General features: G+C 38.1%; 1 protein-coding gene across 2 annotated transcripts in view; it reads right to left on the bottom strand.

Annotated features, from left to right (window-relative positions):
* Positions 1-27,867, bottom strand: part of LOC137084136 (protein Atg16l2-like) — a 54,296-nt gene that overhangs the window by 11,878 nt on the left and 14,551 nt on the right. The window contains exons 9-16 of one of the 2 annotated variants that reach the window (XR_010906706.1): positions 27,492-27,597; positions 22,552-22,657; positions 21,949-22,019; positions 19,296-19,367; positions 17,956-18,076; positions 17,749-17,854; positions 8,390-8,539; positions 7,034-7,076 (exon numbers count right to left, since the gene is read on the bottom strand). Coding sequence is in view for 1 of the 2 variants with exons in the window: in XM_067450106.1 (XP_067306207.1) it covers positions 7,034-7,081; positions 8,390-8,539; positions 17,749-17,854; positions 17,956-18,076; positions 19,296-19,367; positions 21,949-22,019; positions 22,552-22,657; positions 27,492-27,597 (780 nt within the window). In the remaining variant the exon portion in view is untranslated. Of the gene's footprint in view, positions 1-7,033; positions 7,082-8,389; positions 8,540-17,748; positions 17,855-17,955; positions 18,077-19,295; positions 19,368-21,948; positions 22,020-22,551; positions 22,658-27,491; positions 27,598-27,867 lie in introns of both variants that reach the window. The other variant, XM_067450106.1, reaches the window with a different exon arrangement.

Here is a 27,867-nt window from a genome sequence, read left to right as displayed (position 1 = left end):
TAGAGTGTGTGATCACAATAATAATAAAAAAATAAGATGGTGGACAGAATCTATGAGAATTAGTTGAGTCCAATGTAGAATGTTTCAAATCAGTTGAGGCTCCATTTCAGACAGAATGCTGTCTTAGGCCGGAGACACACTGCAAGCGTGCCGTGAGCATCTCGGCTGCGTGGCGTGTCCGTTTTTATTTCGGCTCCCATGTTAATGGGTTGGAGCTTGCACACTGCCTGCGTGACACATGTGGCCCGAGCCGCGCGGAAAACGCATTCATGCTAGAAACAGAAGAGAAGCCTATTTTTAATGCGACACGCGAGTGTGTTGGAAACGTTTCCAGGCAAAATAGTAAAGGAAAAGATGTTTATATGTCATTTTGACACAAATACATATTACTAAATGACATTTTCAAGTTTGAAAGGCCTAATTTTAATAATAAAAAAACATATTGAAATATTGCACCTGTCAATACAGAACAAAATATTCTGTAGCCTATTTTGCTGTCAATACCATAGATATGGTCAATAGGCTTCGGCCGACTGTATCAGTAGGCTATATTTATATTTAACATGAAGTATAGGGCTTCCCTGTACATCAATAGCAGCAGCAGCGCTGCATCAGACACGCTTCTGATGTGCAAAGACAGAGAAAACGCCACACAGACGTCCCGCGGCTGACACGCTTCTGATGTGCAAAGACAGAGAAAACGCCACACAGACGTCCCGCGGCTGACACGCAACAGAAACGCCACGCTCACAGTGTGTCTACGGCCTTAGAATATATATCGGCCTATGTAAGAGCCATAAACTGTAGCCAATAACTGGATAATATCTGGACACAATTTTCAAAGTTTTTGTTCTATTCAACAACTATCTGAAATGTACCAATGAACTTTAAAAGGTACTGCAAGCAATTTCAGCTTTGCTAACTTCTGCCAGACTGCATTAGACCACATTCTCTCCAAAGCCCTGCCCGCCAAAGACATGTCAGCCAATCCCAAAAGCATAAAAATACTAATAAGCAAAGAGCATTTCTGATTGGCTGTGGTAGTAGTAGTGTTGTTGAATGTACCGAATTTAAAAAAATGTGACTATACCAACATTTCCTTTTAGAATTTTGGGCGCTGTTGAACAGATTCTTAAAGACCTCTGACTGGCCGTTCAGATGATCAACATATGTCTTGTCAATATGTCTTGTGATTGGCTACAATGATCAACCCTACAAAAACATGTTGTAAATAGACATCTTTGACATCCTTCAACGAGTGCTTACACAGATACACACGGGACCATTTGAAAGGGAGGTTTATCAGCGGATATATTAGGGATCCGCTAATATTTACAACATGCTTTTGAAACATTGATTATTGTAGCCAATCACAGAGCAACATGACATCATGAGTGCCGTGTTATCTGTACGCATTTTGAGCTATCCGTGTGTATGTTTACGCCGTGTGATCCCGTGTTTATGTCTTAGCGAAACAAACCATTGTGTGTGTGTGTGTGTGTGTGTGTGTGTGTGTGTGTGTGTGTGATGGGTAGGTTTAGGGGTAGGGGCAGTGTAGGGGGATAGAATGAAACAACGTCGACAAACACGCTAAAAAGTGATTATGCGTCTTGATAGCACGCCAAAATGGCATACGCATTGGCGTGTCATACATACACCATTTCATGAGATCTGCACAGAGATATATGTTGAGCGCGCTAACACATTGGCCAATCAGAGGCGTTTAAGAATCTTTTCAACTGCACTCAGAAATGCTGGTATCGTCACATTTTTAAAAGTTTAATAGCAACTTAGTACTGAAGTTGGTACTTAAATTAACAACTGTAAATACATTTCAGTGTAGTTAGATATGCTTTGTCCAACAGTTAGTTTGAGTGAAATACACTGTTTTCTAATGGCAATGGGCAGCCTAACAGAAAACTGTTGGCAAATGCGCAAGATGTTGAGTTATATGCCTGGCACAAGGGGAAAATGTTGCAGGGTGAAGGTGTTGCTGAATGATAAAGTGACTATTATGTTCCTGCTTGTGGCTCTCGCTCCCCTTTCAATGATGGTACCAGATCTAGCCATAAAAAAGCCACAGTGCGTTCTGGCCTTACTGTCTCCATGGAAACCGTGTGTATATGTCTATGCAGGGAGGTGTTAAAAAGATTCATCTGTAAGAATCAGTTCTCATCTCACATCATATGGAGCGTGCTGCATTTACTTTTTTAACAATGCTGAGAAAATTGCAGGGTCAGACTGTGCATGAGGATAGAGGCTGCAAAAGCTCTAGCATTATTGAAAATGGATCTGTAACAAAGCGTACAATTTTTAGGCTAGAAGAAGAACTCAATTTTGGCAATGAAACCAAATCTAAAGAGCAAAATAAGATCACATTTTGCATTAAAAATGTGAATGTGAAATATAAACAGTTGTAAATGATGTAAATGATGTAAAAAATAAAAAATAAAATAAAAATAAAAAAAACAAGAAATTCTGATTGGAGCTTCTGGAAGAGCTGAAAGCCAGTGGGATTTCTCCATTGCATAATTGAAAAACTACACTAGCCATAATTCTAAGGACAGTTCCACCAATCAGTGAAGTCGCTGTTACCATGGATATGTAATTTGGTATAAAAATGCTCTATTGCAAGAGTCCACTCGTTGCAGGAGTCTCATTACACTCTAAAATAAATTATATATTTGTTTAATATATATATATATATATATATATATATATATATATATATATATATATATATATATATATATATATATATATATATATATATATATAATATAATATATATATATATATATATATATATATATATATATTTAAATATTTTGCAATAAACTTAAAATATTTTTAATTTTATATAAATATATTGAATGACGCAAAGCATTTCTATATTACAATACTATTTTTGTTAATTATTACTTTATTCATTAATTATTTTAATCCCTATAGATAAACTTTATTTGAAAAATACTTAAAAATAAGTGTCATTTGTACTTGTGTATTTTAGAATAACTGATATACTATCTTTACATTTTATAATAAATAACATTTAATTTTTTTCTGTTTTCAGTTTAATTTCAAAGTTTTGTAATTTTATTAGACATACCACGGAAAATGCCTGACCCATAAGGATATGAAGTATGCACAAGCACCAACCCTTGTTGTGGCCTAAAGGAACTGAATAACCCAGAGGACTCAAGCCTGGGGTCAAATCAATTAAATAGCAACATAATAACTCTGTGTGGAAAGGGCCAGCCTGCCACTGCACAACACAACACAAACAAACAATAAATAAAGTCCCAATAGAAACACACTCCTTTCCAGGTCCTGTTACCTGGGGACGAAGCAACTGTCTGTCACACAGATATAAAGACACATAAATTAGGACACCTCCCAAGAGAGCCCCCTTGCCCTCGAAAGCAGACCAGAAACATAGCCAACAAGCCTGAGTGGTCAACGTAAATCCTCAAAGCCCTGACTGGACACAAAAGATGAAACCTTCTTCGCCGGAATGAACTTGCAGTCTGCGGATAGGCCTCAGCCATCTGGCACCACAAAGGAAACAAGATATAAAGGCATGCCTCCCCACAGAGGCTCCATCTAAGTGGTAGTGGAAAGCAGAAATAGCGTCAACAATTACCTTAAAAGTAGAAGGGGATAATCTCGCTGAGAGGCGCTCCTGCAAGAACTCCAGCACTGAACCAACTGGGCAGTCCTGGCTCTGTACAATGGAGCATACCTTGACTCAAAGAGATGCCACTTCAGGGCATAAACTTTCCTAAGGGAGGGAGCTTTAGCATTTAGGATGGTCTGAACCATCCTAAAGACTGGAATTTATGAGTTGGTACACCTCAGGGGCCCGACCACAGCTTCCACATCCTGGGCCAGGGTGAAATATCATGGATCTCACAAGCAGAGGCCTCATCTCCACCATGGCATTCAAGATCTTATGGTGCTGGAGGTGTGGGGGCAAACCAGAGGGGACAGTGGGTCTTCTCTTCTGGGGCTTCCACTCTGTTGAACCTCTGCCAAATTATCTCCACTACTTTGGAATGGAGTCTCCATTCTCTGGTCTTCAGCCCCTGCCTCAAAAGGATGTCTGCTTCCACATTTGAAAGTACTGAAATGTTGACTGCCCTCGGGAATAGCAGTCTGCATTGAGTCCAGAGCAGGATCTGCTCCACCAACCTAAATGGGGGGCACAAATGCAATCCGCTCTGTTGATTTATGTAAGATCCCCGTGACGTTCTGTCCGTACCAACAGATGGTAGCCTCTCAGGTCTGGAAGAAAGTCCCTAAGAGCCAGTAATACACGCTTCAACTTTAAGCAATTAATGTGCAAAAAGACATGTCTTCCCAAACCCCCTGGGCTGGGTGACCATCCAGAATGGCAACTCAACCTGTAATGGAGACATAGTAGTCACTGTCTTGTGATGACAACATGCACCCAGTGGGGAACAGGCGAAGGCCTCTGTGTGTTACCGTCTTCTTCAGGGGGTTGCATAATGGGTGGAACCTGCTTTTTAGCAAAAACTGCACAGCAGCCCCAAATATAACATGGCAGCTACCATAAGACCCAACAGTCTTTGGTATTGTTGGACAGAAATTCAAAGGAAGGGGGAAATGTTCTATGGCCCATTTTGCTAAAAGAGAGTGTAACTTCTGTCTTAATAATGGAACCTGCTCTTGCTTCACCATAGTGGGGAGCACACAATTGAATTGAGGATGAAAGTCAAACTTCTGTAACCTTTTTCTATTGTTCTTAGTACAGCCTGAATACCACACTGCCAAATTTCTATTTGTAACAGGAGGTTTATTTGTTTGGGGCCCTGAAACAGCATGCAGGCAAGATACCAGCAAACGTTCGAGAGAATTCATTGATAAAGAAGTGCCCAATTTCCTTGAGGGAACAGACCCTGCTGAAAAATCTGACATAAGCTAACATACATTCTATGTTGGTCAAGGCTAATTTAAGAGGTTAAGAGCTGGTATAGTTCTGGTCTAGCTAGTGGACTTACATAGTCATGGTGTTCCGCATCTTCATGAAGGCGGATGCCACACACAGGTAGCCATGCTGAGTGGAGATTGAGTGGAGATTGGGTGAACAATCCCACTGGAGACTGTGGCCCAATGGAGACAGAGGTGGCAGGGTAAGCGGGACAGTCCCTGAAAGGCTTCAAGGAAGAGATAAGGCCCATTATAATGGTGCCACAATCTCTGCACTGAGGAGGCACGCTCTGAGGCCACCGCTATCATGGTTTCTCCCGCGTGCAGAGGGAGTTTGAAAGACAAACGTTTATCCCGCCCCTCAGATTGAGCCCTGTCAATGGTGAGATCTCAGACCAAACATCTTGATGTTGATCTGGCTTGTCAGGCTAGCAGTTACAAGTTATCTTATGGAAAGATAAATTGTGTTTTTTATAGTCTAATAACCTGTGTCTGATGACAACCCTATGGGGAACAAATTTCATCATACACTGCGGCATACTGACCAAATGCCTGTCCTAATGTGAAACTCTCTGGGCACAAATTAGGACAAAAGCACTTGAGACCGTGGTGTATAGTCCAGGTCCAGACTATAAAACCTGATAAATGCAGTTAGGTAAGACCAGCCTGTAGCATCACACATTTCTTGGAGGAAAACTCCTGGCAGTAAAACTTTCAAAGCCGCCATAATCAGGCTAGAGTGGGCTCTCACAACCAGAGGCAAAAGCAGGTCACACCTTGTAACTGTTGCTGAAGAGATAGCCTCAACAATTTACTGATTGTTTGCTTAGAAGCTGGGGAACCCACCTGGGTTAACTGAAACATACCAGCAGCTGGTCTGCCACTGAGTAGTCTGTAAATGTAAGTCTCAAGGGCACTAACTGGGCACAGCAAATTAAGCTTCTCTTGGTCCGCTAGCATGAAAGGAGGAAGATGAAAGGCCAGCAAGATGGTTGAATGTGCTGTGTTTGTTGGAAACTTAGGCACATAACACCTTTCCGTTGCAAATTCTTGGCAGGAGGAGGCAACTGACAGGACCTGCAAGTCTCCTACCCTCTTAAGGGAAGTCCAAGGGCTCAAAACATGCCCAGGACAACCCTTCTAGAATCACGGCCAGATCTCAGGTCAGAACTCTTACATGAGCTGCATGGCCAAACCTCAAAGTACCATGAAGGAAACAAGTTAAGTGGTGTCTTTTCCAAAGACAGATAGACTAATAGTGTGTGGAAGGCAGCTATGGCCATCATGTAATCCTTAAGCGTGGAAGGGGAAAGACTGCCAGGAAAAAAGATCTTGGAGGAACACTGAAGCCACTGGGTAGTTAACTGGTTACAACTGTTGTTCTCTGTACCATACAGTGAATACTCTCTACTTTAATGTGTAAAATCTTGAATGAAGGATCATGTGACAATTCTATATAGAAGATAATTATAAAAAACATAAATATAATTAATACAACTATTTTATATATATATATATATATATATATATATATATATATATATATAATCTTAGATTACAGTTAATTTAAAATTCATTTTCATGTAAAATAGTCTTTTAAAATGTATATATTTAGTATTTTTTATTTTGAGGTGAAATATGATCTGCACAGGTTTTGTGAGAAATCCCTAGAAAATATTATGCATCACCACAGCCAGAAAAATCCAGATTTTTACCTGAGACAAAATAAGATGTGACTCCTGCTGAAACTAGAAAGTGACAAGAGTAATAAATGAAATCCATCCCACTAGCTATCTTTCCTCAGAGGGTCAAAGTCTTTCCCTGTTCATTACGGTAACAGGATTGGATTTTCCATCTAAGTGTAAATCCACATGACCTCTCCAAAGACTAAGAAAAAACGTCAGGGTTGTGTAGATGCCAGAAGCTCTCAACAGCACAGCGGTATGTTTCAGGGATTGTAAGCATCACAACGCATGCCATCTTGAATGAGACGTAGCACAGACATGTAAGGCCAGTGGTCTGCAAACTCCATTTTGATGGATGGCTAGCGACGGCTCATTTTGTCCTGTTTGATTAAACTCACCTGAAGATGGCCTTGGTGCTGTCACTTCCACATTTGAAGCCCTCTGCTCTGAAACAACAAAAGAATAATTTAAGAATTCTTGAGTGTTCTTTAAATTAAACAACAAAGCAAATCATGAATAAAGCTCATTCAGCTTTATATCAACTTTCTTTAGATTCTTCAGGCCATATTCTGTATATGTAACTAGTATCCTTGTAATTGCATTTTGACTTGCTTTAAAACAAAAGAGAAGGCTGAAAGGAGTGTGGCAGCCACAGTTTTTGTATCAGGGTATTGAATATACACGATGTTAGTCTATTTTAAAGTAATTGCATTGACTTTAAAAGAAGGTAACTTCTAAATGCCTAATTAAAAACACTCTCATTGTAATTCATTACAAAAACTGAATTTGTATCTATATTTACTATATTTATGAAGAAATATTACTATATATACACTACCATTGAAAATATTTTTTGGATCAAAAACGGTAATATGATATATTAATCCAATTTTAAAATAACTGTTTAGTTTTTTAATATATTTTAAAATGTAATTTAGTCCTGTAATAAAAAGCTGAATTGTCAGCACCATTACTCTACTCTTCAGTGTCACATGATCCTAGACTGGCTAAACCCAGCCTGATTTGCCGGTGATTTGATTTCGCTCTGCAACTTAGTCTGGAAACCTGTACATTAATTTCTACTGCTTCTGTTACACTTTTGCGGGAACCAATCACAGACTGGCTTATCCACCTGACGTGCTATTGGCGGTTTAACACGATGACAGACAGAGAAACGATGGGTCGTTGCCTGTTGATCACGCCTCTTGTGGTCTGATTAGTTGAAGGACAATCCAATTGCATACAGAGTCATTTGAATTATGCTCGTTGATCATGCCTCTTTTGCAGCAAAAAAAAACATTGCTTCTCTGGTGCTTCATCATGTTAAACATGCCAATAAGTGGATAAGCCAGTCTGCAAATGGTTCCCGCAAAAGTGTAACAGAAGCAGTACAAATTAATGTACAGGTTTCTGGGCTAAATCAAATCGCCGGCAGATCAGGCTGGGTTTACCCGTCTACAGACAAACATAATCCTTCAGAAATTCTATTTGGTGCTCAGCTATGTTGGTTTGGAAATATCAACACTGAGAGTGAGACATTGTTTTTGGGAACTAAATTAGGAAAATCTATTCAATGGCCAACTGGGTTTTTTTTTTTTTTTGCTCGTCACATTTAGGTTTTACTCATATTTGTTTCTCAGCAAGTGTACATTTTTAACCCTGAATAAAATCAATTTCGGTTTTGTGTGCGATACGCAGTTCCAAAAATACACTACCACCCTGTGCACAACCCCATCTCAAATGTGTGTTTCTACCTGAAGGCCACCCTGTCGTTACTCTTTCTCAGGTCAACCAGCTGCAGGATGTCGTCCCTGGAGCAGCTGAGCAACTGCCTGTGGTTAGGGCAGAGGTCCAATGACGTCCCTATGCCCTGAAGAGGCACTTCCTGTGTGCAGGTGGCTGCCCTATGGAATACAGACATGGACTCATCAATTAAATTTCATTTTACCAGTGCATTTTAGTTTATCATTAAAACATAAACATAATTCAATTATTGTTTTAAAACCATTTATTTGATTAGAGTTCTGCTCATAAGTGTGTCAGAATAAGCAAGATGTTAATAATATTAACAAAATAAGAGGGATCATAAAAATTGCATGTTATTTTTTATTTCTGACCTAAATACGTTTTCAAATAATGTTAACATATAGTCCACAAGACAAAATAATAACTGAATTCACACAAATGAACAGTTCAAAAGTTTACATATCCTTGACAAGCAAGTACAATTGACCCTGAGAGGTTACACCCGCTGTCTATTAATGCATATTCTGCAAGGGGTATGTAAACTTATGAGGGGAACTGTACTTTCATGTATTTTAGGGCTGGAAAAATAGTGTTCATTTCTGTGATTACCTGTTTTATATGTTAAAAATAATTAAAAATAGTTAATGTATTAGTGCAGCATTTGTAAAGTAGCTTATGTCTTAAATTAAAAGTTGTTCTATTTTTAATGTTCTGTAAGAGGCAGCCACGGAATTATTTTTTTTAAAGATAATTGCAACTTTTTATCTCAGAATTTTGCGTTTATGGCCCAGTTTCACAGACAGGGTTTAGAATAAGCCAGGATTAGGCCTTAGTTGAATTAGGACATTTAAGTAGCTTTTATAAATGTGCCTTAAAATAACATTACTGGTGTGCATCTTGAGACAAAATAATGGCACTGACATATTTTAAGGTATATCAGTGCAAGTTGCTTTCAGTTAAAACAGCTCAAACATGTATTTTAGTCTAGGACTAGCCTTAAGCCTTGTCTGTGAAACCGGGGAAATATCTCACAATTATTTATTTTCTCATAATTGTGAGATATAAAGTCACAGTTGCAAGTTATAAAAATTCAGAGGAAAAAAATGTATTCGCAATTCTGACTTTACAACACAAAATTGCAACCTTATAGCTCACAATTTTGACTTTATAACTTGCAATTGCAAGTTCATATCTGAATTGCGAGATGTAAAAGCAATTGCAAAGAAAAAAATTAGATTTGTGAAGAAAAAAAAACAATTACATTATTGTTTTATTCAGTGGCGGAATTTGATTTGATTACAAGCTTGTTGCATTCAGATACTTTGTTGTCTGAATGAACAGGAATAATACAGGACTTCCAGATAGACCTTTTGCTGCCAATTTTGTAATTTCAGTCAAATGCAAGCTTTTTTTTCTGTGTATAAAACATACAATATACTTCAAATGATAACTCATATATGTAAATATGAACTGCATCAATAACAAGACAATCTTGCTGTGGTGGGGGGAAAAACTAATAAATCACACCTGCCACAACAGTAGTTCTCCCAGCCACCATGTTTAAACTTTATGCCAAGTCAACTCAGGAATTTGGATATTAAAATTATTTCCGAACTTCCCAATAGTAAACATGACATCAGAGGGCGTTCATGTGCAATTTTTACCCAGGAAACCCGTATTTACGATAATTCCTATAGCATGCGAAGCCAGCATAAACGCAGCATCTTTTTTTCAATTCGTAAAGAAGCTATTTTCTTTTCACTTACATTAAAAGTTATGATATTTGCGTTTCTGTAATTGCAAATAAAAACAGTCTCATAATTTATAGTTTAGGACTTTCAACTATGTTGAAAAGTGTTTTCAACACTTACAAACTATGTAAAATGCTTATAATTCTATCTCTATAAAAAAATAAAATAATAGAAGCATCAGTATCTGTCACGTTTTGTTTATTTGTTCATGTTTAGAGTTTGTTTTTGACCTGTTTCTCTTTTCTGTTCATGTTTGTATTTCCTTGTTAATCTTCCAGTCTATTAATTGGTTCAGTTCTCCTCAGTTCTCTCCCTGTTTGTCTCTATGGTTTCTAACTGATTGTTCTGTTCAGGTGTGTCTAGTTAATTAACTCCTCAGTTCTTTGTCTAGTATCCCTGAGTGTTTTGTTTCTTTATGCTCTTGGAAAATAAAGTTTAATTGCTGCAAATAGATTCTCTTTCTCCTTGTCTCTGCAACCCAGTCGGTGACAGTATCAGTATCAGTATTGGTATAGGGGTACCACTTTAGAATAATGGTCTGTGATTGTTAGGTAACTATGCAGGAACTACATTAACACTTCAGCTACTACTATTAACTTTATTATAAAGAATATAAAGACAAATTATAAATAATTACTAATTCTTTACAAATCAGAACACGTGTCTGAGATTTGAGCAGTTGTTGTTGTTTCTCGTAAGTGGTCATAAAATGCATCACTAATTACTTAAGTGCTACCTAGTCACTCATCAAGGAATTTAGTGGCCTGGACCATTATTTTAAAATGAAAAATATGTGTTTTCACTTTAAAATAATGGTCCATATCACTAGTAGTTCCTGCAGAGTGACCTCCATGGATCGGACATTTTTGTTCAGCACAGTTGAGTTTTACCGTTTTTGAATCCATTCAGCCGATCTCTGTATCTGGCGGTAGCACTTTTAGCGTAGCTTAGCATACATAATTGAATCAGATTAGACCATTAGCATAAGGACATATATCACCAACGCAGACTCTTTTAAGACCCAGAAAATTGTAAAGATGTGTTCTCATCTTATACAGCAGAAGTAGAAGAGGTTCAGTCAAAACGCTGCATCTGTAACTTCATGAGGGATAATATGAGTCAAATCTCCCGCTGATACGGAGCACGCTTTATTTAACATCACAACTGACGTAAAACATTTGAAAAACTCAGAGTCAGATACGGACATTATTATTTTTGACGTCACTACATGGAAATAACCCGGTTTATTAATAAAGTCATGTAAACGTGTTTTACTTGCGTTGTCAGTTTACTGGTTTGCATGTAAACGGGGAAAACTGGTTATTTCAATAAGCTGATTTTTTGAGTTATCAACTTACTGGTGTGCATGTAAACGCACCCAGTGTTATTCACTTCACCTGTCATAATGTTATGCATGATCAGCATATACCTGTAAAGACGTGTTTAAAACTACCAACTTTTGATGCTATGTTAATTTTATGTTGAATAATAGTTCAAATAGTTAATATGTAAAAGGAATCAACACAAAAACATGGGATTTGTGTCCTTTAAAAGACACCACTGTGTTCCCTGTTTGCCACTAGTTGTCATTCTTGCCATCTGGCCTCATATTATTTGCGTATCACATATTAGGACAGATCAAGCACCATGATGCTGAAGGCGCATCTGAAAGTCTGAAATCTGACAACTGCGGCTCTTCATCGAGTTTAAGCAGACTGATGTCATGATAGTTTGTCTCATTACAATATGAGTGATGGACTTAATAAGACAAGAGAGGCGACTGCAGATGTGCAGCCCGAGGAAATCGTCTGCTCTTTCCTTTCATATTTTAACAAGTTATCATATGGACAAGGACAAGGAGAGAGATTTGTAATCTCAAGGCATTTACCATTATAAGACATCTGGGGTGTCACTCTGTCAAGCAGAGGAGCCACGTCTTTCTGAGCGTTGCACAAGACAATGATTTGAATTTCAATTGCAGAGACACGCATTAGTGTTTATTGCATCCTAAAGCGGCATGCGATCTTCTAAAGCCAACATGTGTGCATGCATATTATACAAGAGATGTTTAGTGAACACGTCTGTCATTAAATTGCCATTTGAAAGTAACTCTTCTCTCCAAAAGATTCAAAAAGGGTCAAAGCATTGCATGCGGAAAAACGCAAATGTCATAATATAGCACGAATCCCATTACAACAAGATGAGAGGAGAGACAATTATGTGGGCTGGCGGTTGCTAGGAGACAAGCGAGCCGTCGGCTCCTTGGCAGCTGAAAGCTGTGGTTACTGGGAGTGAATGAGAGATGTCAAGGACTGAGACATGGTGTAAATAATGGCTCTTTTGCTACCTGTATGGCGTCATCTATATTGTAAGATTCATGAATTACGCTCACCATGAGGCTTTGCTGGACTGACATCCTTGGTGCTATTATTTTACATCTCTTATATCCAATCCGAGAAATCGAAACCAACTGAGACGCTGAATAACGAGGGTTACGCAAAAAATGCGCTGTTTTATTACAGGAGCACTTCAACCGCTCCGAGGTGATTTTCAAAGCAGCCTTATTCAAGAAAACCCGACCACCTCCAGTGTGACATAAGATTTATGCAACAACATTAATATTTAGTAGCGAATGATGTAAGCTGTTGTTACGGCATCACTGTAATGAATCAGACACCTGTTTGCTGTTGTTGTTTAAGGCAAGACACAACCGGTAAAGAGGGCCACATGTTAACTAATAGATATCACCTTACCCAGTTGAATAATCACAGTACACTTTTTTGTTAAGTATTAAACATTTTCTGAAATGTTATGTTGAAATATGCAAATCTCATTATTAAAAATGCACTAATTTTGCATACTCTTCCAGAACATTGGATAAAACCAGGGTCAAATTTTTTATTTTATTGACATTTAGGACTTTTTACAGAGGGATTTTGGGATTTACTTCATAAATCATGAAATAGTGTTTTTAGGAATAATGTGTTGTATAAATCATGTCTATGATATATGAAAAAACCTGCTGTAAAAACCTTCAGAATATGGATATGAATAAAACTGCAAAGTTTGGTGTAAGTGCTGCTGAAGTGAAGATTTTTGGCTCAGCGTAGGATCAACTCTTTTGAGTAAACTTTAGAGATATGTACTGTAATAAAAATCTACAGAAGTAAATTGATAAAGTGTATTTAAAATAAACACTTAAAATGTATTTTTGATCTTTTTTTCCAGTTGTCTGACAATGACATGCTATTGACGCAAAATCTCTAAACCAGTGAATGAACAAAAAAAACAAAAAAACATTGGTTTTGCGTTACGCTTCCAAACGGGTAGCTCTATTCTTGGCTTGCATGTGTTTTTATCATTCAGAGTATTATTTGTTGTTGTGGACAAGTTTGTCTCCTGTCATGTTTTGCTATGTTATGACTAGACGTCACGTCACTTTCAGTGGAGACCATTGATTATAATGAGCAATGTGGTTTTGTCAACTTGAGTCACATAGCGCCACTCGATTGCATTGTTGATGTGCTTTCAGTCCCACTATTATGGAGTTATGAGAAAAGGAGAGTATTTGTCAGCAAATATGTTAAATAAACAATGGGTATCATTCACTAAGCGTGCTTGTGCACATATTTGTGTGTGAAATGTGCATATAAACACTTTCAAGAATAAATCATGATTTAAGTAAATTATGGAAAAAGATAGAAACAACTGAAACAACATGTACAAGCAGTTTCTCTGCGTGGCCTTAAATATGTGTTAAGAAGTTATATTCCATCCCTAACACGACTATAATTACCGTTATATTAAATTATATTATAAAATGAATACAATTAAATTTCAACTAAAATATATTTCATCATACACAGTGAAAGAGTAAGAAAAGCTGCATTATAGCTTCAGCGGCGAGGTTTCTCTGAATAATGCAGATTTACGCGTATGTGCAGCTGGCTAATGAGAGGTTTGTAATCTGGGTCTGTGTAAAAGGTGATTACCGGTACTGGTTTTGAGAATGACACACTAGGCATTGCTTGAGGATCTGGAGAGAGCGTTTTTGAGGAGAGTTTGACGAGAGTGGCGAAAGGGTGAAAAGAAAAGGTTGTGCGGAAAGCCCTTATATGGAGATGGTTTGGGCATGTTTTATGTAAATGACTAACCTTGTGCAGGTGGTCGCTCATTTAGAATACTGCAAATTCACTAACATCAGTACGACTATTTCATGCATTCTGATTTATTTACACCAGGGTTCCTCAAACTTGGTCCTAGAGGGCCACTGTTCTGCAAAGTTTAGCTCCAACCCTGATCAAACACACCTTCCTATGATTTTCTAGTGATCCTGAATACCTTGATTAGCTTGCTCAGGTGTGTTTGATCAGGGATGGAGCTAAAGGCCCTGTCCCAAATGGCACCCTAAACCCTCACGGTCTTCCTCTCGAGTCCGCAAATTTACAACATAATACCGCTTTGACTGCCGGGTAGAAGTCCTCTGCGTAGCTCACAAACTTGCGGGCTCAGCTGAAGTGCGCATCGAGTGCACGAGCACCCTTCTTTAAGCTTAAATGACGAATGGCCCTCCAGGAACGAGTTTGAGGAACACTGGTTTACACTGTTAAAGAGTTGGATTCTCATGCTTAACATGGCCAAAATTTAAATTTACAAATACACTCCTTTTTCGAGTATTGCCTTGTATGATGTCATAAAGGGCAGAATTGCTTGAATGGGCACTTCTCCTGGATAACGCGTGTGTGCACATCAACCAGAGCACGAGCAGGAGCACGCCCATCAACGAGCTTCCCTCGGGAGTTTGCCAAAAGGCACCTAAAGGACTCTCAGACCATGAGAAACAAAATTCTCTGGTCTGATAAAACAACTTTTTTAACACTGGTCTGAATGTCAAGCATCGTGTCTGGTGGAAACCAGGCACCGCTCATCAGCTGGTCAATACCATCCCTACAGTGAAGTATGGTGGTGGCAGCATCATGCTGTGGGGATGTTTTTCAGCAGCAGGAACTGGGAGACTAGTCAGGATCAAGGGAAAGATGAATGCCGCAATATACAGAGACATCCTTGATGAAAACCTGATCCAGAGCTTTCTGGACCTCAAACTGGGGCAAAGATTCATCTTCCAACAGGATTACGACCCTAAGCACACAGCCAGGATAACAAAGGAGAGGCTACAGGACAACTCTGTGAGTGTCCCGCAGTGGCCCAGCTAAAGCCCTGACTTAAACCCGATTGAACATCTCTGGATAGCTCTTAAAATGGCTGTGCACAGACGCTCCCCCATCCAACCTGATGGAGCTTGAAAGGTCCTGCAAAGAAGAATATGACAAACTGACCAAAAATAAAAGCATAATACTCAAAAGAATTGAGGCTGTAAGTGGAGCCAACGGTGCTTCAACAAAGTATTGAGCAAAGCCTGTGAATTCTTATGTACACGTGATTTTGTTTCATTTTTTTTATTTTTAAACTATTTGCAAAGTATATCATTATGCGGTATTGTTTGTAGAATTGTGGGAAGTTTCATGTAAAAGGAAAGGGATGTAAAATAGTGTCAGTCGTAGATGAATCACTCTTTAGTCACTGATTAGTCATCTTGGACGGAGACACTAACTGTATAAAAGAGTTCAGATGCTAATTTTCTTTGTTCTCTCAGGGAGTGTATTCCTTAGTTTTACAGAATTGAGAGAAGAAAAAAAAGATTTTAATCGAAGAATGCCTTACACATATGGGATGCTATAGTGGTGAGTAAATGATGAGAGAATTTATGAGTGAACAATCCCTTTAAAGCACTGTAACTATAAGTTGTGACTGAAACAAAAACATCAAAACATTTAGCCTAAAGAGAAAAATCACATCTGGAATATGAATTCCATGAAGATCAGCATGAATGCCTTTGAGCATCAACTGTCAACACGTGTGGAAGACTTTCTGTCCGTACGACTGGGCCCGTGGAGAAACCAATCTCACACATTACCACCAAAGCGTTAACAAGCCGTCTCTCGCCAGCGATGACAACACACACACCTGAGGCTACACTCTTTTAGGTCATCACCCTAGCCACACATGTGGTGATGGACAGCGAACAGTGCCAGTTTGAGCATTGCCAGCTGGGTTCATTATTCACGTTTTATTGCACCAACTACTCTTGAGTCAGTCGTGAAAACCTGGACGTTTGCTGTGAAAAGCACTATAGTGATCAACACATTTATGATGTGAAATTTGGCAGGTTTTACACTGCTACAAAGCCATCAAATCACCTCTTGTTTAACAAATCAACCTTAAACAATAACATTTCAAGGCTATTACTCCCGGATCAGAACTAATTTTCTTTTACAGCTGGTCTGTGTACACAAGAAGCCTCAGGCCCTCTTTACACATGGCATCAATATCCGTGTTAGATGATCTGATAACAAGTGCTTATAACAGAATAATAACAAGTGATAACAGTGTTTACACCACAAATTATATGCCGTCACGTCCTTTACCTCCAAATGTAGATTCAAACACATGTATGAAGATGGATCTAATACCAGATAAATCTCTCACAAATCTGACTTTTTTCACAAAATTGTGAGTTTATGAGTTTTATTCAGATTTTTTCCCTAAGAATTCTAACTTACTGAGTTGTGAGATGTAAACTGTATTGGATAAGTTAATTTGTCCGAAAAAAATTAATCTGAAAAAAATGTTTTGCAATGTACACTTGAAATTCTGAGAAAATGACATTATTGTAAGATATTAACTTAAAATTGGCAGAAATAAAGTCTGAATTGTGAGATTTTGCAGCTTCCATAAATTTCTGATTTCCCAGATCTGCACATATGTGACCTGAACATATGGATCAGATAATCTCTTCCTGTCTAAAAGAGTTGATTTTAGTAGGGATGCACTGATATGAACATTTTGGCCGATACAATAACCGATAATTTGATATTTGATTGTCTGAAAGCTGAGACTTTGGTCCCCATCATACACCCGTCACAATGTGACGCCAGGCATGTGTTCTGAGTCATCGGATTTCAACAAAAATATCTTAATTTGCGTTCAGAAGATGAACAAAGGTTTTACAGGTGTCGAACCTCATGAAGGTAAGTAATTGATGACATTTTTGGGTGAACTAACCCTTTAATAAAATAAAATAAAATAAAATAAAATAAAATAAAATAAAATAAAATAAAATAAAATAAAATAAAAAGTGAAAATAATTAAAATAAAACTGCTTTAAAAAAGATTAACATATATATAATTTCTACAGTGAACAAATCATGCTATTTTGCATTTAGGTCTAACTATTAATTTCTGTACCTGTACCTCATTATCATTAAAATATGAGAAATTTAAATGACGGGTAATAATACATTATGACAGAATTTTTACGACCCTGTCCATCAAAACGACAAGACAATGTGGAAGTTTAATGCGATCTCTGAAACACAAGCCTTAGATAGCAAAAGCCACACTTGTTTAAACCGCACTTTACACCCATAGTCAAAAGTCTGGCTATGTCAGACTAAACAGACTTTAACATTTGATAAGCATGTATCAATGTATCAATTTTTTATGTTGTCAGAAAGATGTGAAGGCAATGGGTGGTGTTGTAATTGCCCCGTTCTTACCTGCTGTCCCAAAACCGTATTTTTCTGTCATAATGGCTACTGATGATAAGGTACTCGGAGCACACAACATCACTACAGAAAGACAAAACCTCAATGGTTTGTATGCCTGTGAGTAGTAAGAGAGAGAATTATGAAATTACTGATCTGTGGTAATATGCTGAGTAATTTATTGTTCATTGTTATAACATGTGGCAAATTGTTACATACACGCTGCTCGCTGGAGGTCCCATATCTTCACGGTCCTGTCCGCACTGCCTGTGACCACCTGCCTCTGACTGTATTTAAATTTGGCTGCTGTCACTTTACGAGAGTGACCTGTCAATGTAACCTACAACAACAGCAAACAGACTTATTAACGAGAGGTGAACAGAATCTCTCTAAACCTGTCAAGAACATGTCCATGGCATATTTCAGCCCAAACTAAAAGAAATAAATAAGAAATTATATTTTTATTGCATTAAGAAAAATTAAGACTATTGTTTTTTTTGTGTGTTTTTTAAAATAATTTCATAACAATTTAATTACTGCTTTATGCTGTAATTAATTAGAATGATTTATGAAGGATCCTGTGACTGAAGACTGAAGTAATGGAAATAGATTACAATTTATAGATTAAAAGTGGCACACCTCTCTCTCTCTCTCTCTCTCTCTCTCTCTCTCTCTCTAACTCTCTCTCTCTCTCTCTCTCTCACACACACACACACACACACACACACACACACACACACACACACACACACACACACACACACACACACACGCACACACACGCACACACACATACACAAAATTTTCAATACATTGTACAGCATTTGGCAGCAATTGTGTCTTGTTAAAATAGTCTCCTCTGATATTCAGTGTGACAATTTGGTTTTGAGGGGAACAACTGTGTCTTTTTTTCTGGATGCTAAAAAAGTAGGAGCATTTTCTTGAAGGATATTCTCATTGCTCTATCTTTTTTATTTCATTATTTTAATGTTGTATCTCATTTCATTATCATATCTGTCCTAGTTCATTTTTTCATCTGTCCTCTTTATTGTCTCCCTTTCTGACACGCTAGTAATTATGACACATTCCTGTTATGGAGTACCATTTGAACTTTGTACCTTATAAAAATATAATATAAGTAAACATTTCAATAAAAGCATATATCAGAATCACAGGCACCTTTTAAAAAACTTCTATGTTCACATAACTGTTATATTTCCTTAAAATAACTAATGCGATGTCCAGCTTTAAAAACTGTGAGATTAATATTTTAAACAATATGTTAAAACATATATGATGGGCCATAAAAAGTGTAAGAATGACACATATCTGGGCTGTTTGCCTCAGAAATCATGTGAGAAGCTGATTCGTCCCCATAAAACTCTCCCATGCCTCACTGTCATGTAAAACACATCGGAGTCCAATCAGGCACAGCAATACACATCTTTAAAATGGTTTATACTGCTCTGTCTGATCTGATGATGCTCTAGACTAGAGTAATTCAGAGAGACAGACTAACACACGGGAGGTTTGGGTTGGTGAGAGGTACGCTCTGTTACCTTGGGAACGCTGTCCTCTAGCCTCCAAAATAGAGCTGACTTGTCATATGACGCAGCTAAAATCCGAGTGCCCTGATGGAAAAGCACAGTGACACATCCCACAATGCATTAGAGCAGTAACCAACAGCAGCATAATCAACTCAACAGCCTTAGAGTAACAGTATCCTTATATTGCGAACAAAGACGCTTCAGTGCCCAAGGGGTTTTGCAGTCATAACAGCTCACTGGTACATGCTAATTAAAAATGACTCCAGGAAGTAATCTGAAATGCTCTTCAGATTATCTAAAGCAGAGTTTTTTTGTCTTCAGAGTATCTGATTGGTTCTCCCAAGCCGCCAGTGAAGCCAATCATTCTGTCTTTCCTTTATGCAACCTTATTTATTCCCATCCCGACCTAGCCTAGAAATCTAGACGCACCCTAGCGGCAGCAAATTTAATTTGCCCGCAAGTGTCTAGGAACTCTCAATACCATTCTGAGCTGTGTTCCTCAAAATCTGGACGGCCCAATCACATCGTGTATAGAGTCGGCGGGCGGGGCCATAATGACGACGGCCGAGTTGCGTTTGCGTGCTTCTAGTAAACACAGAAACTGGCGAACGGCGGCGGTCTTTCGAATCAGCTTTGGCCGTGACTCCGGAAGACTTGGAGTTAAGCTTTTCTCTGAGAAAAGAACAAAGAGCGGCACTGAAGTCATTCTTAAAAAGGGAAGATGTGTTCGGAGTTTAGCCGACCGGATACGGCGAAAGTTTAATCAGTCAGCGAGCTCTGTTTCACCTTCGTTGCTCTGGTTGGTTGTAGCGCTATCCTATCACGTGCAGAGGGAGTTTGAAAGACAACCGTTTATCCCGCCCCTCGGATTGAGCTGTCTATGGTGAGTTTCCAGACCAAACATCTTGATGTGGGTCTGGCTTGTCAGGCTAATCCCGACCTGGTCCAGCATTGAGAATTTTCTTAGCCCCTCCTTCTCCCCAGCACCGCCTGTCTAGATCTGTTACAGGATTCTCCTCACTTTACGCTACACCAGCATGTATCCTAATTCCTGTCATTCTTAGCATGTTTCAGCAGTAAGACTTCGCTCATGCCAGCAGGAGTGTAGCAGATTTAGGGCCAGATTTACTAAACAGGCAAATTAGCATGAGAGCGCAATTCCAAAAAAGCGTAGATTGGAGTTGAAAGTGGACGTCACGCAAATTAAAGAACACTGGGGTGGTAAATAATGTCGCAAACACCAGTAACATGATGAGTGTAAACCTTAGTGAATCACTTGGCATGATTCATTTAAATATTCTCCTCCCATAAATGTTTGCCTCTGAAAGGGAAACTCCTTCAAATGCATATGCAATAAGGTCAGCTGGAAAAAAAATAACTCCACACTAATGTTTCACTGCGTGTCTTTAGTAAATCCTGAAAGTTGAAAGGGGTTTGTGAATCACTTAGTCTACCAGGACCAATTCTATCTTCACTTTAATCTAACTCTAGGTAAAATGCTAATAACATTTATTTTGAGAGTTGTATTGATTAAAAGATGATTAACACACTAATTAAAAAATGTATATTATAAATATATATTTGATATTATTATTATTATTGTTTCTATTTATTCTGCTCTCAAAAGACGAATCTGAAAACACTGAAAATAATTGTTATTTTTTAAAAACATTTTTATTGACATTCAACACTAAGGCCGGGGACACACTGCAAGCGTGTCGTGAGCGTCTCGGCTGCGTGGCGTGTCCGTTTTTATTTCGGCTCCCATGTTAACAGGTTAGAGCTTGCATACTGCCTGCGTCACATGAGCCGCGGAAAACGCGTGCATGCTTCAAATAGAAGAGACACCTATTTTTACCTAGTTTCCAGGCAAAATATAATAGGAAAAGATGTTTATATGCTATTTTGACACGAATACATATTAATAAATGACTGTAGGTTAACATAAATGCAGATATAGGCCTAATTGTAATAATAAAAAACAACAATTATCAATTTTGAAATATTAAACCTGTCAATACAGAACGAAATATTCTGTAGCCTATTTTGCCGTCAATACCATAGATATGTGGTCAATAGGCTACTGCCGACGTTGTCTTTGCTGTATCAATACGCAATATATTTATATTTAATATGAAGTATAGGGCTTCCCTGTACATCAATAGCAGCAGCAGCGCCGCGTCAGACACGCTTCTGGTGTGCAATGACAGAGAAAACGCCACGCAGCCGCCCCACGGATGACACGCAACAGAAACGCCACGCTCACACCACGCTTGCAGTGTGTCTCCTAAGAAGTCATAATCACGTCTGCATATATTTATGGGGAAAAAATATTAACATATTTATTGTTTTCTTGTATATTCCTATGAAGTTTCACCTCTACTGTCACCTTTAGCTAGCTCAGTAGGGTTGTAAGGCAAGATACAGAAGTAATATTATTTCAATAATATTTACACATTTACACGTTAGGAGGTTGAAATAGATAGACTGTCACTTTCTACAAAGTAAATGTTTTCCAGACAAAATTTAGCATTACTGCATTACAACGACAATATAAAGTCAAATATATACTTGACCCCACAAATCGGGCAGTGCACGTACACTTTAGGCTTTACTGTCTTTATATAATTTATTCAAACTAAATAATGTGTGTGTGTGTTTGTACCGTAGGGTCGAATTCAATGCTGGTGATGCCCTCATTACTTCCATCTAACGTCCCTCTGTTCTGAAGAGTTCCTGTGAGGACAAAACACCGCAGTTTGTTATATCAAGCCTGGGAATAGTCCCTAAATCCTGCTGTATGTTTATTAACTGCACAATACAGCACATCACATGAGATCTCAGTTTATCTACACACAGTGATGTTTGTCCATGCAAAATGTGCTGACATGATGGTGGGATATTTTTGGTGTTTGCCAGGGCATTGCTCTGTGGTTACTAAAGAATTTGGAGGTGACATTCAGATCTCTACAAAAAGTGATTTTCTTACTCAGCATTTTTTTTTTATTGAAGTAGAACAAAGCAAAAGTTTTTTCCTTTATCTTTTTTTAAGAATAAATCTAACTTAATTTTGATACATTTCTCAGACTTGCATTTTGCATCTCAAGGTAATGTTTGTTTAGATATTGGAGTGCTGACATCTGCTGGTGGTCACAGGCAGTCACATGTACAGACAAAATCACTTAGTATCACTCGACGTGGCTCTTATTTATCTATCTGTACCCTGTCTATATGGTTAACGCTGTTTCAGATTAGTTTTGTGATGTACCTGCTTCAATGTCCCACAGTTTGATGACTCTGTCAGTCCCTCCTGTAGCCAACAGGTTTGAACTGGTACTGAACCGCACAGCGTTGATTCCCAGCTCATGAGCATCCTGAAACCACAGAACATACATTCATTTCTAATTCTTTACATTTGCATGTATGTATTAGACAATGTATGTATATGTATTATACATTTACATGTATTAGACATTTTTTAATACAAAGCAACAATGCATTTAGGTATACATTTAATCAATTCATGCACTGAGTGTTATAAAGTAGCAAATACCCAAAACAGCCTAGCAACGAAGAAACCACCCAGAATACCCTACACTCTCATGCAATTGAACTCATGACACCTTGGAGTTAGCACTATATTCTACTTTTTGAGCTATCAGAACACTTTTATGGCACTTATTAATATTAAAATTTAAAATAACTATTGTTCTCTATTTGAATTTAAATTAAATTAAATGTATTCTTGTGATCTTAGCTGAATTATCAGCATCATTACTCCGGTCTTCAGTGTCACATGATTCTTCTAATATGACGATTTGCTGCTCAAACATTTCTGATTATAAGTTGCTTAATATACACCAAGCAGGCATAACATTATGACCACGGACAGGTGAAATGAATAACACTTACTGTCTCTTCATCTCTGCACCTGTTAGTGGGTGGGATATATTAGGCAGCAAGTGAACATTCTTTCCTCAAAGTTGATCTGTTAGAAGCAGAAAAATTTGCAAGTGTAAGGATTTGAGCGAGTTTGACAATGGCCAATTTGTGATAGCTAGACGACTGGGTCAGAGCATCTCCAAAACTGCAGCTCTTGTGGGGTGTTCCCGCATTGGTCAGTATCTGTCAAAAGTGGTCCAAGGAAGGAACAGTGGTGAACTGGTGACAGGGTCAAAAGCTCAGTGATGCGCGTGAGGAGCGAAGGCTGGCCCGTGTGGTCCGATTCAACAGACGAGCTACTGTAGCTCAAATTGCTCCAGAAGTTAATGCTGGTTCTGATAGAAAGGTGTCAGAATACACAGTGTATCACAGTTTGTTGCGTATGGGGCTGCATAGCCGCAGACCAGTCAGGGTGCCCATGCTGACCCCTGTCCACCGCCAAAAGTGGCAACAGTGGGTACCTGAGCATCAGAACTGGACCACGAAGCAATGGAAGAAATGGCCTCTTTCAGCAGGATAATGCGCCCTGCCACAAAGCAAAAATGGTTCTGCTGCTAACATCTTGGTATCAGCACACCTTCAGGAGTCTTGTTAGTCCATGACAAGGCTGTTTTGGCAGCAAAAAGGGACCAACACAATATAAGGAAAGGTGGTCATAATGTTATGCCTGATCAGTGTCTTTGTAGAAACTGTGATGCACTGCCATTCAAAAGTTTGGTTTGGGTACATTTAAAATAATAATAATAATACTTTTTTATTCAGCAAGGATGCATTAAATTGCTTAAAAATGATAGTAAAGATATATTATGTTACAAAGTATTTAGTAACACTTTAGTATAGGGAACACCTACAACTTTTCCCTTATTAAGCTCCTAATTTACTGCTTATTAATAGTTAGTAAGGTAATTGAATCGTTTAAGTTTTGGTATTGGGTAGGATTAAGGAGTGTAGAATATGGTCATGCATAATAACGCATTAATATGTGCTCTATAAGTACTAATAAACAGCCAATATGCAAGCTAATAAGCAACTAGTCAAAAGTGAGAATTGTTCCCCATACTAAAGTGTTACCAAAGATTTAAATTTCAAATAAATGCTGTTTTTTACCTCTCTATTTATCAAATAAATTAATTTTAAAAAATCGTTATATCACTGTCCACAAAAATATTAAGCAGAAAAATCTTTGACGATAATAAGGACCATTTTTAATAATTAAGCAGCAATAATAATTGAGTATCAAATCATTGTATCAGAATGATTTCTGAAGGATCATGTGGCACTGAAGACTGGAGTAATGATGCTGAAAATTCAGCTTTGGTCACAGGAATAAAAAAAAAAAAAAGATTCAAAAATTCCAGTCTGGACAGAGTTGATAAAAAATTTGTGAAAATGGTCAAAACTTCAAGGTATAATTCAAGGTATAATTGTAAACTTTATAATCTTTTTGCCCTGGTCAAAAACAAAATTTTAACATGGTACAAGTCCAAAATAAAATGGTAGAACAATGGTACTTTTTATATAGGTATGCATAACCATGCGTGTGGCTTTGAGGAACTTCACTACCTTCTGTTTTTACCACAGCACAAATATTATTAATAGCTGTCATGCTCAATGCTATTTTCATACAGTGCACTAATGTGAAACTAAAACAGGGGAAGAAACTTTATAAAGGTGTGAAGAATATAAAAACAAGCACTAAAACACTTAACACTTATAGATAAATTAAAACTAGGTGGGAAACACTGCCATATTTTACCATTAAGAATACAGCAATCTGAAAAAAAATGATTGTGGGAAAAAAAGATGAAATAGTATTTAAATTCTGACATGCCAACAACCAAAGAATCAACAGGAAATGCAAATCAGTAATTGTGACACATGTCCATTTAAGGAAGTGGCAACTCCTCTCCATACCACAACTAGGGCTGGTTCCCGCTGTCAGCTATTCAAATGAAAATGGGTGGCTGCGCATGACAGAGCTGCAGTGTGCTACAGAAAGACACTGTTTACAGCGACACACAGACGCTTTGTTCCACAGCCACATCATCCACAGACCACCAGCCCCCACTCACATTAGATGCACTTGTAAAATATCATTAAGATATGATCCCAAACATAATATGACCCCACAAGATAAATATTATTATCTATCTAGCTAATCACTCCATCTACTAGTCCATCTACACAAGTTTCCTCATCATTTGAACAAGTTTATACGTGACCCTGGACCATAAAACCAGTCCTATGGGTCAGTTTTGAAATGTATACATCATCTGAAAGCTGAATAAACAAGCTTTCCATTGATCTATGGTTTGGCCTTTAAAGTGGTCCAAATGAAGTCCTTAGCAATGCATATTACTATTAATATATTTTTGTCACATTTACAGTAAGAAATTCTTCTAAATATCTTTATGGAACATGATCTTTACTTCCAACCCCAAATCAGAAAAAATTGGGACAGTATGGAATGTGCAAATAAAATAAAAAAGAAGTGATTTCTAAAATTACTTTGACTTGTATTTCATTGCAGACAATATGAACACAAAATATTTCATGTTTTGTCTGGTCAACTTCCATGTCATTTGTAAATATGCATCCTTTCCTGTCATTCAGACCTGCAACACATTTCAAAAAAAGTTGGGACAGTAAAGCATTTACCACTTTGTAATGTTGGCATTCCTTTTCACAACACTTAAAAGACGTTTAGGGACTCAAGACACCAAGTGATGAAGTGTTTCAGGTGTAATTTTGTCCCATTCTTCCTGCAAACAAGTCTTAAGGTGGGCAACAGTACGGGGTCTTCGTTGTCGCATTTTGCGCTTCAAAATGTGCCACACATTCTCTATTGGAGACAGGTCGGGACTGCAGGCAGGCCAGTCAAGTACCCGTACCCTCTTCCTCCGCAGCCAGGACTTTGTAATGTGTGCAGAATGTGGTTTTGCATTGTCTTGTTGAAATATGCATAGACGTCCCTGGAAAAGATATCTTCTTGAAGGCAGCATATTATGCTCCAAAATCTCTATGTACTTTTCAGCATTAATGGTGCCTTCACAGAAGTGCAAGATACCTTTGCCAAGGGCACTGACACAACCCCATACCATGACAGACCCTGGCTTTTGGACTTGTTGCTGGTAACAGTCTGGATGATCCTTTTCTTCTTTGGTCCGGAGCACACGGTGTCCATTCCTCCCAAAAAATACCTGAAATACTGATTCATCTGACCACAGTACACATTTCCACTGTGTGATGGTCCATCCCAGATACCTCTGAGCCCAGAGAAGTCGACGGCGCTTCTGGACACTGTTAACATAAGGCTTTCTTTTGGCACAGTACAGTTTTAACTGGCATTTGTGGATGTAACTACGTATTGTGGTACTTGACAAAGCTTTGCCAAAGTAGTCCTGAGCCCATGTGGTGATATCGCTTATAGATGAATGACGATTCTTGATGCAGTGCCGCCTGAGGGATCGGAGATCACGGTTGTTCAGCTTAGGCTTGCGGCCTTGTCCTTTACGCACTGAAATTCCTCCAGATTCCTTGAATCTTGTAATTATGTTATGCACTGTTGAATGTGAAATATCCAAATCTCTTCCTATCTTTCTTTGAGGAACATTGTTTTTAAACATTTCAATAATTTTCTCACGTATTTGTTGGCAAACTGGCGATCCTCGGCCCATCTTTGCTCCTAAAGGATTAGATCTTTCTTGGATGCTGCTTTTGTACCAAATCATAATTTTATCACCTGTTGACATCACCTGTTTCCAATCACATCATTATTTAACCCTTTTACCTCATTACTAGCCCTAAATTGCTCCTGTCCCAACTTTTTTTGAAATGTGTTGCAGGTCTGAATGACAGAAAAGGATGCATATTTACAAATGACATGAAGTTGACCAGACAAAACATGAAATATTTTGTGTTCATATTGTCTGCAATGAAATACAAGTCAAAGGAAATTTAGAAATCACTACTTTCTTTTTTTATTTGCGTTTTCCAAACTGTCCCAACTTTTTCTGATTTGGGGTTGTGATATCCTAATGATTTTTGGCATAAAGGAAAAATCTATAATTTTGACTCATACAATGTAGAGTTGGCTACTGCCACAAAAAAAACCTGCGACTGATGACTGGTTTTGTGGTCCATGGTCACATATAGTTTCTGCTGGTTTAATAGCCCAACAGGACCACAATATCTACATGTAACATATCACAAAGTATGTGAGAAACGTGTTTAGTGTTTGATCATGTTATAAACAGTAACACGCACCAGTGTAAAAATTGCCTTGGTTGGGACTCTGGCAACTAGACAGACTCCTAATGGTATAAAGAGATCTTCATCTGACCTGCAGACTGATTTACCTCTAATCTTCCTCCTGGACACACAAACAACAGAAGAACGATCAATAATACTTATGGCTAGTACATTTTATATATACAGTATAAAACTGAGTTACAGTGTTGGGTTTACAAATTACAAGTACCATGTGTTACGTACGCACCTTTCTTCTTGGAAGCAATGGGTAGGGAATTTCATTAATTTTTGCAGCACAAAAGCAAAATCAAAGAACGATCTGGTGTGACAATTTAGAAATAAATCAGGCCAAAACATTAATTTAGAGTTCGTTTTGTAAATCCAAAAAGCT

The sequence above is a fragment of the Pseudorasbora parva genome, chromosome 8 (assembly GCF_024679245.1).
Source record: "Pseudorasbora parva isolate DD20220531a chromosome 8, ASM2467924v1, whole genome shotgun sequence".
In the NCBI taxonomy this organism is placed as follows: Eukaryota; Metazoa; Chordata; class Actinopteri; order Cypriniformes; family Gobionidae; genus Pseudorasbora; species Pseudorasbora parva.
Note: the sequence above shows the minus strand (reverse complement) of the source record. Positions and strands in the feature narration are given on the sequence as shown.